The sequence below is a fragment of the Sylvia atricapilla genome, chromosome 1 (assembly GCF_009819655.1).
Source record: "Sylvia atricapilla isolate bSylAtr1 chromosome 1, bSylAtr1.pri, whole genome shotgun sequence".
Classification (NCBI taxonomy): Eukaryota; Metazoa; Chordata; class Aves; order Passeriformes; family Sylviidae; genus Sylvia; species Sylvia atricapilla.
Window position 1 is genome coordinate 78,022,658 of NC_089140.1, and position 15,296 is coordinate 78,037,953.

General features: G+C 40.5%; 1 protein-coding gene across 1 annotated transcript in view; it reads left to right on the forward strand.

Moving 5' to 3' along the window:
- The first annotated feature begins 4,913 nt into the window (after nucleotides 1-4,913).
- Nucleotides 4,914-15,296, forward strand: part of RETREG1 (reticulophagy regulator 1) — a 64,879-nt gene continuing 54,496 nt past the window's right edge. Inside the window, 4 exon segments of the mRNA XM_066326364.1 lie at nucleotides 4,914-4,985; nucleotides 4,987-5,092; nucleotides 5,095-5,214; nucleotides 5,217-5,460. Of these exon segments, the coding sequence (XP_066182461.1) occupies nucleotides 4,914-4,985; nucleotides 4,987-5,092; nucleotides 5,095-5,214; nucleotides 5,217-5,460 (542 nt within the window).

Here is a 15,296-nt window from a genome sequence, read left to right on the forward strand (position 1 = left end):
TGCCTGCCAATTATTAATTGGAGAGTTATTCTAAACTTCAACAGTAACTAGGAAAGATATCAGAGTTTACTGAAAAGACACAGGAGAAATTCCATGCATGAAGCTTCAGGACAAAATGGGATTAACAAAAAGTGCATGGTACTTATGTCACTTATGACACCAGTCTTTAAAGAGTTTTGAGGGATCTAGGCAACTAAAGACTTTTAATGTTAACTATTCAATATTATAATAAAACATGTAATGAGTGGACACCTGAAGAAACACGATCTATTGAGAAGAGACAGACATAGGTTCTGATTAATAAAGCTCTGCTCTAGAAGCCTGCTGAAGTTCTCTGACAGATCTCTGAATGAGGGCAGTACAGTTTGTCTGGATTTCAAAAAGGGTTTTGGCAAAATTCATCACCAAAGGCTTAAAAAGGAAGCTATGTATCCACATAAGAAGTGCTGATGTGGATAAATAATTGGCTAGAAGATAGGGAACAGACAGTAAGAGCAAACAATTCATTATAAACAAAGGAAGAAGATAATTCCTGAGGTTTGGGAGAGGCTCTAAGATCTTCAACCTATTGAATAGTGAACTGGAAAATGATGAAGAGCAAGCTTAGTGTTTAGTCAAGATATAAAGTTATTCAGGAAAGTCAGGATAAGGGCAGACTAAAAAAAACCTGCATGACTTTACAAAACTGAATAGTTGTCCAATGAAATGGCAAAAAAATTCCAAGTAGAAAAAGTGAGGCGAGTGAGGTGAGGTGAGAGGAGGGAAGCCAAATACCAGAATGAGCTGTTCAGCAGGCTGTGAGGTGAACATTAGCAGTTAGTTTAGTTACAGAAAACAAAACAAAACAAAACAAACAAACAAACAAAAAAAAAAAAACAAAAAAAACCAAAACAAAACAAAAAAACCACCAGTCCTTAGAAATTATTACAAAAGCAAACCATGGCACAATGTTATGAAACTACTCAAATCTATGATCTGTTCCCACTTAAAACAAATGCAGAGATGATGTGACTAGAATCACACCACAAAGTTATTTCTTGTTGAAAAATCTTATTTCAGTTATAGAACTGAAAAAAAAATCAGGAAAAATGTAGATGGATGTTCAAAGTCATACCTTATTAAGAGTGACTATGACACAACTCTTCAGCCTCAAAGCAGAGAAAATTAAGGAAGTGCCATGGGTGTGACTGGGCTAAGAGTCAATAATCCCACACTAATTACAGGCCACCAATAGGAGAAGGGAAGCAATTTTCCCCCTCCTTCTACCATTTGTGAGACCACATAAGGAACATTTTGTCCAGTTTGGGACAACCCAAGACAAGACAGATGTTGACATACTGGAAGGAGTGTGGAGGGCCCCTGGGAGGTCAGTGGCACACAGCTGATGGCCCAGAAGGAAAGGCTGGGAGAGTCAGGTTCACTCTGGAGGACAGAGGCTAACAGGGATCTACTTACACAGTACCTGATGGGTGATTATAGAATGGATAGGGACAGAGCCCTTCCCTATGAGGTGCAGAACCAAATTAGAGGAATTGGGTGAAATAAGAAATTTTGAATAGATAATAAGAAAATATTCTTCACAATGAATGTGGCCAAATGTTCAAAAGGGTTGCCCAGAGTGCATTGTAGAATCTCCAGCCCTCAGAGATGATCAGAGCTAATCTGAGCATGACATAGAGCAACATATCACAGCCAAGTAACAGCGTACTGTGTATGTGGGGAGAAAGGTCAGACCAAATTTCTTACAGGGGTTCCTTCCAAACTAAACTAGTCTGTGATCCTGTGATGAAATGAATGGAAATGAGCCTAAACAAAAAAGAAAAAGGAAGGAAATTAATTCCATTTCGAGTTGGAATCCTCAGCTGAATTCAACACTCACTCTATGATGACATCAGCATTTTCAAACATATTTCAGAAGCATTAGAATGCTTTTATATTTTAAACTCCTTTGAAGCAACCACTTACAAAGCTTTCTCCTTGGTTTTCATCCATCATTTACACTGTAGTCCCTAGCACCAGACCTGTAGTCCCTAACCTAATTATGTGCATTACAGCTCACACCTCCAACTGCTCATTGGTTGATAGTCCTAGTTTTTCCCATCCCAAACTCAAACTGCACACAAACCTTTTAAACCCTGGCAGGCAAAACATCAAAGTACAGGAAGATCAAAGCCAGAAAACCTATTTACTACTATTTTTTTTCTGAAAAAGACATCCAAACTTTCAATGGCTGGGAATGAAGCATCCATTTCTTCTCTTACAATAATGTTTATACCAGAGTGTTTTCAGAAAAATCATTCATATAAACCAAGCTCAGGAAAAATCAACAGTGAAAAAAGGAGAACTGGCATGCATCAAGCATTCTTCTTTTCCATTAGCTAAATTACAAAACTTGTTCTGGAAGAGCTTTTAATCAATTCCTGTTCATATCCTTCATAGTATATGACAGGAAATCAGAAGAGTAATCTAGAATGGATTTGAGTTTGATCAAAATCCAAGAGTTCCCTTATTTGTAGTCTACCCTTTCCACTGAAACCTCACCTCATCCTCCTCCCAACCTCCCAGATTCCACTCCCCCTTTTCTGAGGAGAGGAGGGAATTTTTGAACAACAGTGACTGAAGGGAGTGTCACAGAGAGTAAAAAAACTGGGGCAGGAGGAACATACAATCATCCTCAAATGTTTAAAAAAAGAAGTGGAATATTGGTAAGGGAGGATTGCCTCAAACCTGCCATGGTTGTAATCGTTAGGGAAGTGGGATTACATTCTCATTATCCTACAGCTGGTTAAAGCCAAATTTTAGCATTTTAACTCCAGTGTGCTTTCTGAGTCTTATTATCCCATGGTCACTTTAAAAGTGCATGAGGAACATCTGACTCCTTCCCAGGCTTACCTATTAACTGTTTGGAGTCAGCTAGATTGGGAGGCTGGACAGGACCGCCCACATTGCTGAAATAACTGAATGCTAGCAAGGGAAAGCAAATTGCCGCTGGCTAAGCTGGGCATGGTTTTTGCAAGTTTTGGGCAGTGTTCAATAAAGCAGCAGCTTGGCATCCTGTAATGACCTGAAAAAAGGGTGAGTATAGGAGAAACGCTCTCATTTGTGCCCATCTCTCTACCTCCTTTTCCTTGCAAAAAGGCTGGTTTTACTCTTGTGGACTATTAAGATTTCCTGTTATGATTCCCTCTGCTGCCTCCGTCAAAACCAGGGAAGCAAACCACTACCCCTCAGCCTAGGAAAGCATGAGATGCCCAAGTGACAGCGGGAGGAGTGCTCATGAACTGTGAGCAGCTGTTTGCACATATCGGAGACAGCTGCCTGCTTTCCAGCACACGGAGAACACCCTCTTTTGACCAAGTCTTTTTAGGACAAATTTTTATTCATCAGCACAAAACTGAAGCAAGGGAACAAAGTCTTTCTCCAGCCTTGCTGCAACAACTTCCCTTTCTTTCTCATGTGTGTTTCAGGTTACCAGAGAAGCCTGTCTCTTAACTTTTTCTCTCTCAGACTTTCAGAGACAACACTTAATCACATTGAAGCTGGGCTTATTATTCAGGAAGGTCTGCCTGGCTCTGGGTTTTTAGACATAAGAGCATAGAAATATAACTAATTAGCATAAAAATAAAATGTCCTTTAGAAAAACGTTAATTGTCTATGTAGAATAACACTCTTGATGTTTCCTCTCAGGTGCTACAGAGAGTATGTGGAATAAGAAAAATAAAATAACTCCCTTCCAAGGCTATTTGGGGAAAACACACAGAAGACTTGCAATCCACAGCCAATGTTAACTTAATGCTGTAATTTATTTAGTCTTCTTTTACCTCAGAGAAAGAAAGAAAGAAAAAAAAAAAAAAAAAAAAAAGACACGTTGACCTTCAAGTGAGACTCCTTTTCCCATCAAAAAAACTCCATTCTAACGGAGTAACTCGAGCTTGAAACACTCTCAATTCCCAATTCAAAATTATTATTCTTGCTCTTGCAATAAAAATTATTTTATTTTACACACTTTATCATGTGAAACACCTTCAACAATTCCAATTTTTGGCCCTTGCTATTCAGCAACAGATGCTCAAGTGACAATTCTCAACAGGCATGCTCCCCAGAATTCAGATTCCCAGCAGTCACATCAGCTATTATGCACATCCTCAGCTTGAACATAGTGCCACACTTTCATCTGGAGCCTGGGGCTGGCCAGATAGGTAGTAGTGAGGATGACAGGACAGCACGGTATCAATTTTAAGTATGTTTCTTGGATATTTAAGATGCAGATGTAAGGCATCAAATTCCCATAGGCTCCGCTGTGGTATTTATTAGAAGCTTCCAACATTGTAACAACAGCAACTTACCTCCATATGATTTTTTTAGGATTTTTGAGGATGTTATCACAGAATTATGGAACCACAGAATGTCAAGGTGTTTGACTAGACCTTAAAGACACCTAGTGTCACCTCCTCTGCCATGGGCAGGGATACCTCCCACTGGACCAAGCTGCTCAAGGCTTTATTCAGCCTGGCTTTGAATGCTGCCAAGGACGGAGCATCCACAACGTCCTGGGCAACCTCTTCCAGTGTCTACCCATCTGCACAGTAAAGAATCTATTCTTTATGTCCAACCTAAATTTCCCCTCTTTCAATTTGAACCCATTACCCCGTGTCCTATCAGCAGTCCTATCAGTCCTAGCCCTTGTAGTTCCTGACAGAGGCCTTCTCCAGCTTCCCTGCAGGCTCCTTTGAGGTACAGGAAGGTTGCTATGAGGTCTGCACACCATCTCCTCTTATCCAGGCTGAACAGCCCTAACTTCCCCAGCCTGTCTTCGCAGGGGAGCCGCTCCAGTCTCTTATTATCAACTTGGTGGCCCTCCTCTGGACGTGCTCCAACTGCGCTTGGCTGTGGCACACAGACGCGAGGCTGAGATGGAGGACAAATCTCACCGGCAACACATTCCGGTGGGCTTCACCTTCCCAAATCCAGAAATCAACTGGCTTTCCCAGCTTTCCCCCGGCAGGGAGCCGGAATGCCAACGCCGGTCTCTCCGGCCGCGCAGGGCAAGCCCGGCCAGGGGCGGCGGCCTCGGGCCCGGCGCCTCCCCGGCCCGTCCCCCGGGCTCTGCCCCGCGGCACCTGCGCGGAGGCGGGCGCGGGGTAACGCGGGGGCAGCGCCGCGCTCCGCCCCGGGCCCGCCTCTGCCGCCCCGGCCCGGCCTCAGCTCCGGCTCCGCCAGGCCCAGCCCGCGGCCGCCCCGAGCCATGGCGAGCGCGGCGGTGCCCGCGCAGCCCCGCCAAGAGCAGGCCCCGCAGGAGCGCGGGGACACGGAGCCGACGGAGGCGTCAGGCGGGGCCGGGGCGGCGGCGGTGCTGGGAGAGACCGGGCTGGCCCTGGGCTGCTGCATCGCGGCGGCGCTGAGCTGGGAGCGGCCCCTCCGCAGCCTGGGCGGCTTCGTCTTCGCCAACCTGCTCTTCTGGTGAGCGGCCGGGCCGGGGTGGGCGCCGGGGCCGGGACCGCCCCCCGGGATGGGAAAGCCCCCGCCCGGCCCGGGCGTCTCCTGCCCCCGCCCCGCGCTTCCCTCGGGCCCCGGCAGCGCCGTGGGCCCCCTGCCCTCCTCTGCCCACCGCCCCTGGCGGGGAGCTGACCCGCGCCCCCGCGGAGGGAAGGTGCCCCTTCTCGCTTCACCTGCGCCGCGGCATTCCCTGTCCCCAGCGCCGCTCCGGGTCCGGCCGCGGCCCTCGCCCTGAGCGCATCTGCTTGGCCCGGTTCTTTCGCCGTCGGTTTCTGCCCCAGCCTCGCACACACACACCCCACGCACCCCTTCTACCCCCATATCCCGCAGCATGGTGCGTGATGATGATGAGGAGGAGTCTCAGATGGAAGCTGAGCAGGGCGGCTGCAGGACACCCCGCCGAGAACTCGCATTTGTCACAGCCGAGATGAGCCGCGGGCCCGCCTTTCTGTGCGGTTTTGAAACCTGCTGAAATCAGGTCCCGAGCCCATTGGCAGTGCTGTGCTGATGCCCTGGTCCGGTACTTTAGAGTTCACTTTGGGTATATGTGCTTTTCCAAATTGGTGGCCTACTTAGTGGAGTCTGTGAAGTGGGCACAGCCGGAATGTTACTGCAGTGCACCAGTTCTCTTTCAGGACTAAGCTTTTTGTAGTCAAGAGACAGTTTAGTTGAATAAACCCCAGAGATTAACATAGGGATGTGTTCATTGTTGTGTTTGTCATGTCTCTTCTGTTCATTTTTGTAGGAAAAAAAGTTGTCTTTTTATGTGAAACTTCAGGGCTTGACCGTGATCTTAGGTTTTGCCAATGCCTATGATTTTTGCTTTCTGATCTGATAAGTTGTTGTACACCTGCTTGATCAGGTAGAGCGATTTATAAATTAGTGCACTGTCTAATAATACTGCAGAGGCTCTTGCGACTGACTGGTGTTTCCTTTGCTGTGGCTAGAACTGCCTGCTTTCCTCTTAAGCAAATAAGAGGTAAACAAGCAGTGCAGTTGATTAATAGCAAACTCCTCTTGGTTCTCTACAACCCTAACACTGTGATGTTTAAACATGAGATCCAGGTTATAGAAAGAAAACTTTCTGGAGCTTTGTGCTGCACAAGAAAATCTCTGCAAATATTTTCAAAATCATTTTATCCTCTTTGATCCCAGGAGCAGAGTGTGCGTGACGTCTAATTTAGGTTGACTTTTATTATCCGTCTTGCTCTTAGGTATCCATGGTAAATCCTTTCATTGAGAAAGTTACATGGTTTTGCTCTCATTTTCTGCATACTTCAGGGGTCGCTTGTTCTTTCAGCCATTTGGAAGAGTCATAATGCTTTATATTGCTTTTCAGCGGGGCTCTGATAAAATTTTCAAGGACAACATGTATTTCCATGTCTCGAGGAATAGTAACTGCTGGGCAATCCGTTGGCTATTATTTTGCCAGGTTTGATCAAAAGCAAGGTACACAATGCCTGCATATTCAATGCCTGTAGGAGGTCTCCTTTGGTAGTCTTACTGGCATCTTGGTATGTGACCAGTATTTGAAGTTATTTTATCAAAATTCGTAGCTCACTCTACTCTGTGACTTTCAACATGAGTCAAAACAGCAAAAGTCAGGGCGCAGAGTGCTCATTTTAATTTGGTATTGTACCTCAGAAGGAAACTTGCTGTGCTAGTGCCAGGGAGTTTTGAGAGGTGTAGACAAACTAGGAAATATGTAGAAGCAGGAATGATGACCAGTAAACTTCTGTGGTTTGAGAACATCAAGAAAGATCTCATTAGCAAACCCATGAAATCTGACACTTTGAAAATTAAACAGACATTTAAATCTAAGGTCACATTTCCCTGTTTGGTATTTCCCTGTTTGGTATTGGAATCAGTGAGTGTTTACAGCACAGTGTGTTTGCTGCTTCTCCTTTTCTTGTTTGAGATCCAGCTGGTCAGCCTGGTTTGTGATGACTCAGTCACTACGCCTTCAGGACTGGCAACAAGTGTCCACCCCTGCTGCCTGTGAAGTCTCTCCTAACAGGGCTTCCTGCTGGCTGGAGCCTGTCGGTAGAAGGAACATTTCCTAGTTGCTGTTTCATGTGCCTCTTCTCCCTTTGTTGTGTTCCTACAAGTATCCCTGCCCCACAGGGAGACTCCCAGTGCCTCCAGCCTCTAATCAGGATATCTTGGAGTTGAAAAGTCTGTATTGCTGGATGGGAGGCTTCTCCTACTATAGCAGCAACAGCTTTGGTGGAAGAGGGAGAAAGGGGAGGTGAGGTTTAATTTTACAGTTTTCTGAGTTTTGGAAAAACTACACCACGTCCCCCCTTCCATCCATTTAATTTTGTTGGGACTGTTTTCCTCACAGTTTAGTTCTTGTATGTACACCCATCAAAATACTTCATGTGTAAACTGTTTCAGTTGAAGCTACTGAGAATGAACTGTTTTTCTGGTGTCCCAGGATCTATTTTTATTTTTAATATATTTCATTATGGCCTCTTTTGTGTTAAAAATCTCTTAGCCATTGTTCAGTATATAAATGCACTTTTGATGGCTACTACTAAGATATTGTTCTTGTAAATACAAGAAATTTACTAACTTAATTTAATCCTGATTTCTTTGACTTTTGGTGGACTCTATTTAATAAGAAAGTAGTAAAAGTAGACACAAATCTGGCTACTAAAAGAGCATTTTTCAGTTACCATTTTTTCACCATGAACAGCTTTAAGCCTCTTGCCCCAAATATACCTGACTGAAAATCTTTAAAATTAATAAGGGTTAAATATATATATTATTTTGCACCTAACCATCTGAAATATGATTTAGATTCTTTTGCTATTTATAGATTGCAGATTAAAGTAAAAAATAACACAGGAAAACAAGATTGGTTTTTTACTGCTTTACACCCATTGTGCTGAAGAAGTGAGGGATTGGCCCAGGAACAGAGAAACTCTGGTGCTAGAAGTTCACTCCAGATGTTCTAAGTTTTAGGCTGTTGACTAATAACTTTCAGTCTTAGGTTTAATCTTAGCTAAATATTAACATATAGTCCTAGATTTTTAAGCTAACATTCTATCCTAATTATTTATTGTCTGTGTGCATAGAATAGAAGGAATAGTGGCAGCTTTCTGTTCTCCCAGTCTGTAATTCTAAATTGCAACAAGGTCAGAGGAACAAGTTTATTTTCAGTAATTCTGTAGTGGTCATGTGTTTTGTAGTTTGCAGATATCTTTTTCAGATATGTGTTTTCTATCTGCAGGTAAATATTTCAAACTTAAGTACATTCATGTCTACAAGGTCATCCCTATACACACCAGTTGCATCTGTTCACCAATTGCCCAATTCCCTGATTTCCCTAGGATTTTTTTGTGAAGGAAGGCATCAGAAACACTAAGATGTAATAAATCTTTTTTCTTTTCTCGTCTCCTTGTGGAACGAATTTATTAAAGTACCCTATTTGCTATTCTCTTCACCAGCCCGAATCCACATTTTTCTTGAGGATTTTAATATATCTTCTGACCTCAGACCATGTTCCTGAAGGTCTGTTTTTAACAATGTTACATGATGTTATAGTGCTGGCTCAACAAAGTAACTGATCAACTGTGTAAAATGCAAGTATCAGTTCTTGATTTAGACAGGTGTGCAGGCCTGATTTGCCATTAAAAATAGTCTTTTGTCACCGTCCATACTCATATTCTTTTGTCTTTGTTTGGTCTCAGACCTAGTGAATATTTCCATTGTCTGGGAGAAACAAGAGAGAAAACAATATTGCTGATATCTAAATTGCTATGTACATTGCATTAGGTAAAGATTGTGTATTTTCCAGACAGAATATCTAATTACTCTTTAAATGTTAATAACAAAACACACAAGTCAGAGCTTACAGGCTTGGTGTGTTTTGTTTTTAAGTATCCAGTTTGTTATAGGAGTTGTTAGTGAAGTGTTTGTTTTGTTTTAAAGTATCCAGTTCCCCTTAAGATTTGTTTCTTAAGTGTTTCTTACTTGAAATCTCTGCTTGGCAATGATAAAGTATACCATGAAGAGATCTCAAAGTACTTTTCATTCATTCAGTTTTCTTTCTGTGTAAGAAAGCAATACTAAGCTAAGCACTTCTTTCATGTATTTGCACACAATTTGTAAATGCTACTACTATACCTCAATGCTTGCCTATAAAGTGAGATTTGTGCTCATTTAGAGAGCGGTGTGCATGCACAATGTATGCTTGCATTTTTATTCTTTGTTACAAGAAAGAAACTGATTAAGACAGGCAGCAGCCCCATTTTATATATTTATGGACTGTACATTTTTGTTCACTATTGGCGCTGACTGTGGCTGTCAATGGAAATGTTGTCTAGGGGTACTATTCAAACAGGACATTCTTGGAGACAAAATGTCAAATTAGGTGAGAACTGGAATAAAAAGAACCTTTCAAATCAAAACATGAAGTAAAATACATGAAAATTAGGTGAGCTGGAATAAGGCAGGGTATTGATATTCTGAGGCCAATTTGTAGTAGGTTGGTCCTCAGATCACTTAATTAAATTTGTAATATCTTCCAACCAAAAGAACATATATGGATTTTTCCTTATAGCACCCAGATGTTAAATATGGTTTTGAATGTGGGAAGTTTTGGCCTTTGGCTGCCTTTGTTACAGGAAATCTTAGAGCTACATTCATAGCTGTTTTGGGATTACTTTCCCAAAATCCAAAGTATCAAGATAGCACACAAGCAAATACTCCTGCCTTAAATTCTAATAAGAGTTTATGTCTCTGATCACTGAAGTAGGAATAGCAGAGTAGGTTAAGTATTGATATTATTTTTTGGTAGTGGTAATACATTCATTATCAGAAAAGAGAAGAAAAAAAATTCTGGCATAGACAGTCTTGAAATTCACTGAGCATTCATGTGAATGGGTTTCTTATATGGTTGCTAGTTTGTTTCTTCTAGTCTGATAGTCCTGACTTATTTAATTTGCTGCCTTTTGCTAAGAATTTGTAACTTACTGGTATTGAGATTTATTTTATTATACCTAGCTATAGTACAGCAAATTGCTGATATTTCTTCAAGCTTAAAAAAATGTTTGTGGTTTGTTGTTTTTTCGCTTCCTAGAAGGTGGAATTCTAAAATACTCTTCCTCAAATAAAGCCAAAATTCCAACCTCAGCACAAAAAGTTGTGATACAATTTTAGGGTCTACTTGTTTTTACCCAGGCAGTTTTAGGCTTATGTTCACTTTTCCAATACAAATGATGAAAACTTTTCAAGGCTTTGGAGGTAGAAAAGTGGAACAGAAAGTTAAATTCATTTGATTTAGTTAGCAAAAATAATTAAAAGCCATTAACAGCTTTTTAGTGACAGTTTGCATACTTTTGGCTGAGAGATTAGTTTACAGGAATGAAAATTGGCGTTGTTTAAGAGCCAGACAATGTTACATAAAAACCTGGAGAGTTGACAGCATTTTTCAACCAATAAGATGAAATCAGAATCAGTCAGAAAAGAAATCAAGTGGGGTAATTGAGGAAAAGTGAGCATTTCTGAACAATTCAAGATCAAATCCAGGATGAAAACTTTATGGAAGATGGAAATCCAGAACAAAGGAGAATAGAAGTGAATCGCAGCATGGCTTGTGTTTATTCTGTCTTGCTGAAATATACATGTGCTGTGTCAAGTTGTTTCAAGAGACAAATTATAATTTATTTGTCTATTGCTTCAAAATAATGAGACCTTTCAAATAGTAAGTAGAATTTTGAGAACAATGGACGTTTTAGGGGGATATGCTATGCTCCATGGTAGATGTTACAGGACTAATGAGAGCATTAAAGAAAAGGAGATTTAGGGCAGCACGGTAGAGGTGCTACAGCTCAAACTGCTGCTACTGTATGAGAAAATGGGATTAAGATTTCTTCTGTACTTTGCCAGAGCACAGGTTAATTAAGGTCATCTGGGCATTTGTCTGCAAAAACAAAGGAAGCAAGGTTATTTGATCTTATGTGTTTAAATCAAAATAATTTTAACTTCCATGGAAATATCATACCCTGTTTTCACTGATGTAACAGTAGAATTTGATGTCATGATCGACTCAGAAGGTGTGTAATTCAGGTCGTTTAAACTTTCTCCTTCTCAGTTGTTTTTTATGTGCCTGTCTGAACGCAACAGGTTACGGTAAATCTGATCCAAAAGCACAGATACTGAAACATGATTCTGACTGCTGCATTCCTCAAGAGGTTTCCTTGCAAACAGTGTGAGATAATTTTGCAATGTGAAATTATTAACTTAATCCTATTTCCCAGACCAGCAATATACTTCCAAATGTACCAGTTTATAAGCACATTTATCTTTGGGGATTAAATGCAAAGCATTGGAATGATTTTTCTAGGTTTTTTTTCCGTGGAGACTTACACTATTTTTTGTTTAATTTAGACTTATTTTTAAGTTTAAGAGCTGGTTTCTTGAGTTGAGGTAGAGAAAATACACAATTTGAATTCCTATCCTATGTGTTAAATTAGCATTGTCCAGCTGTCTTTGCTTTTGCCCTGAAACCTGTGCAGAGACCTTCCAGAGAACTTACCTTTTACAGATGGCTGTCCAGATAACAGTAATTTAAATTTCTGTGCGTCTGTTTCTTAGGACAAGAGGTTTATTTATTATTCAAAAATTTTTTTCCCTAGTAAGTTCTAGAAGGTTTTCTAAAAAGAAACCTGGTTTGGTCTGTGCTTTCTGGCGGAATAAATACAATTTTATTCTTTTCAATGAAACCTGACAAATAAGCTCTTTGAACAAAAGGTTGATGCCTGAGTTTTCTTTGTCTTAACAAAGAAAGAATAGTAATAAAAAGGATGCAAGTTTTAGGATAATAAGCATGCCTTTTCTGCTTGAGCGTTATTTTTGTTTATTTTTATGCACCTAGTGATAGAATTTTTAGATTTCTGGGTGCTATCCAATGGAACACTTTGCTAACTGGCACATAGATTACAAATCAACTGCTTTTCACTCCTTCATTTTACTCTGTTCAAAATAGCTCGAATACCTAAGGTTTTGGATAAAACTCAGAGAAAAACTTGAAGTGAAAAATGGTGCTTCTTTCTAATTTATGTCTTTTTGGAAGGTTTTTCTCCACTAAATTAGATGTGATCTAAAACATTTTTAATGTCATGTTTTTAAGAAGCATTCTATTACAACATTTTTCAGGTTTTCAGTTAAACAGATATGCAGCTTTTTAAGTTCAAGATGTCAGGCACCCAGAGTGCTGGTGTGCATATTTTATATTTTAATTAACATTAAGATGTGGAGTAAATGCTTTTTAATTTTTTTTTCACCAAATTGTGCTTTTTGGAAGGGTGGGGAAGTTTTTTAGACTGAATTTAAGTCTTTGTTCCTTCTAAAATCTTTGACAGCACATACACAGATTTTTTTTACATATAATTCCCTCTCTTCAGCACAGAGTCTGCTGTAACAGTTTTTTGTATTTTTCAGACATGCAGGTTGACAGTTAAATATCATATAAATATAATAATATTGTACCAAATTCTAGTTTATAAAGAAATTCTACAAAAAAAGGATGTGCATAATTTACTCTGCCTTAAGTGAAAATCTACACTTTTTGTGTAGGAATTGGGAAGGGATTTTTGCACTACAAGTCTTGAATAGTTATCTAAATACTTTTGGCTCAGACCAGGTATCATGGTTTTGGCTGGGCTGGAGTTATTTTTATTCCTGGTACAGTGTTGCAGTGCTGTATTTTTGATTCAGTATGAGAACAAGGTTGATATCAAACTGATCTTTGAGTTGTTGCTGAGCAGTGCTTACCCTAAGTCAAGAACTTTCCAGTTTTCCATGATCTGTCAGCGAGCAGGTGCACAAGAAGCCAGGAAGGAGCATAGCCAGGCCAGCTGAACTGAACTGGCCAGAGGGATATTCCAAACTACCATGTGTCATGCCCAGTACACAACCTGGGAGGAGCTGGCCAGAAGCTGCCCATCCCTCATCAGGTTGGGCTGAGCACTGGCCAGCAGGTGATGAGCACTGGTAATGTGCATCACCAGTCTTTCTTGGATTTTATTTCTCTCTCTTTTTGTTGCATCACATTTCATTTATTATTATTGTTACTCTTACTAACTTCGTTTCAATTATTAAAGTGTTCTTAAGCCCCAGCTTTTACTTCTTTCCATTCTTCTTCCCACCTCACCAGAGCAGGAGAAAAGTGAGCAACCTTAATTGCCAACTAGGGTTATACCACAAGATGTACTGAAGGAACAATAGGAAAAAGGCTGGATTATTGAGTTTTGACTTCCAATGTTTTTGAATGCTCAAGTCTTGGATTTCCATATTTGTAGATACAGCATTTTGATATTTACAGAGGCTAAATATGAAAATAATTTATGTAGAAGAGCAATTCACATAAAAGTGGTAAATGTAATAGACATGAAAAGCAAGATTCACAAACCTGCTTTGGAATGGTTTTTCAGTTAGGAGAGTTTAAGCATTAAATTACCTGTAAATAAGATAGATTTGAATATAGTTTTTTTCTTCTTGGTTCACAGGAGGGCAAGCAAAATTATTGACCCAGTGATCAGTAAGGGCACGAGACTTCTGATGCTGCCTTTACCATGTATTTCGAAAATGTTGTTCAGGCAGTGCACTTCATGCTGTAATTGGAAGAAAACAATCCCTCTTCCCCTTCCCCAGAGCTCTTGCTTGAGACAGTCACCAGAATTTATTGCAACCAGAGAGGTGTTGATTGCTCCAGCCGTAAGCATGGAAAGAATGGCCTATATTCAGCTCCAAGCAGGAAACAGTTACCACCAGGAAACAGCTATTACCACATCTTTTCCTTACCCAAAGGGCTTCACTGTAGGTGCTCATCTGAAACAGTGTTGGGTGGTCCCCTGTAAGAGCAAAGTACACATAGCTTTGAAATTAGCAGTTCGGTATTCTCAAAATGCACTAGAAATAATTCCTATCCACAGGGGAGGGCCATTTTCTATGTGGTTTATGTCATAGGCCAGTCTTGCTTCTCAGTGTCTGATTGGAAGAAGATCAACTCTGGCTGAAAAGTGTCAGTTGATTGTCACCTAAGCATTTCATGAGGATACAGTTGCATTCCAACCTGTTCTCTTTAGAACTCCACAGAATTACTCTGAAGAGTTTGGCCTCTGGTTTTAAGATGGAAATATGCGTTTGTGGAGCACAGAACTAAAGTCCACAAGTCACTCATGCAGCCAGTAAATGTGTTGTAAAGGCTTATGGTGAAGCAAAGCTCCATGCTCACATCTGTGTTATAGACAGCTTTCATTTATTTATGTGGTTATCTCTGGAATTCATCTAAAGATAGATGGTTATTAACAATGTACTTGCTAAGGGTTTCCAGAAATTACTAGCACTGGCTGCTGATAGTCTAAATAATTTAATTTTTGATTAAATGTTTTCTTACATTTTATGTTTACAAAGTGCAACACATTCATAGTTCTAGAATGTGTTGCAAAAACCCAAAACCTTAACAGCTGATACGAAAGAATCAAATTGATTTATTTAACATTTGAAATAAGGTGGTAGGTCTGTGCCTTCCTTGTATCTCGTGATACAATTAAAAATAGCTTTTGTCATACCCTGTAAGTTTTTATTATGTTTACTGACTGTAATATTGTATGATACTATTAACCTTCAAAAATTCTTAACTGGCTTATGACACCTGAATAACTTCGTACAATCCGGTTTGTACAGTAAATTGTCCCAGGTGCTCTGGGACAGTTCTAGTGCACTGTGAGAGACCTGCTTTTTGATACAACAAGTTGACGGTATTGACATATGGCCATCCCATAACTGGA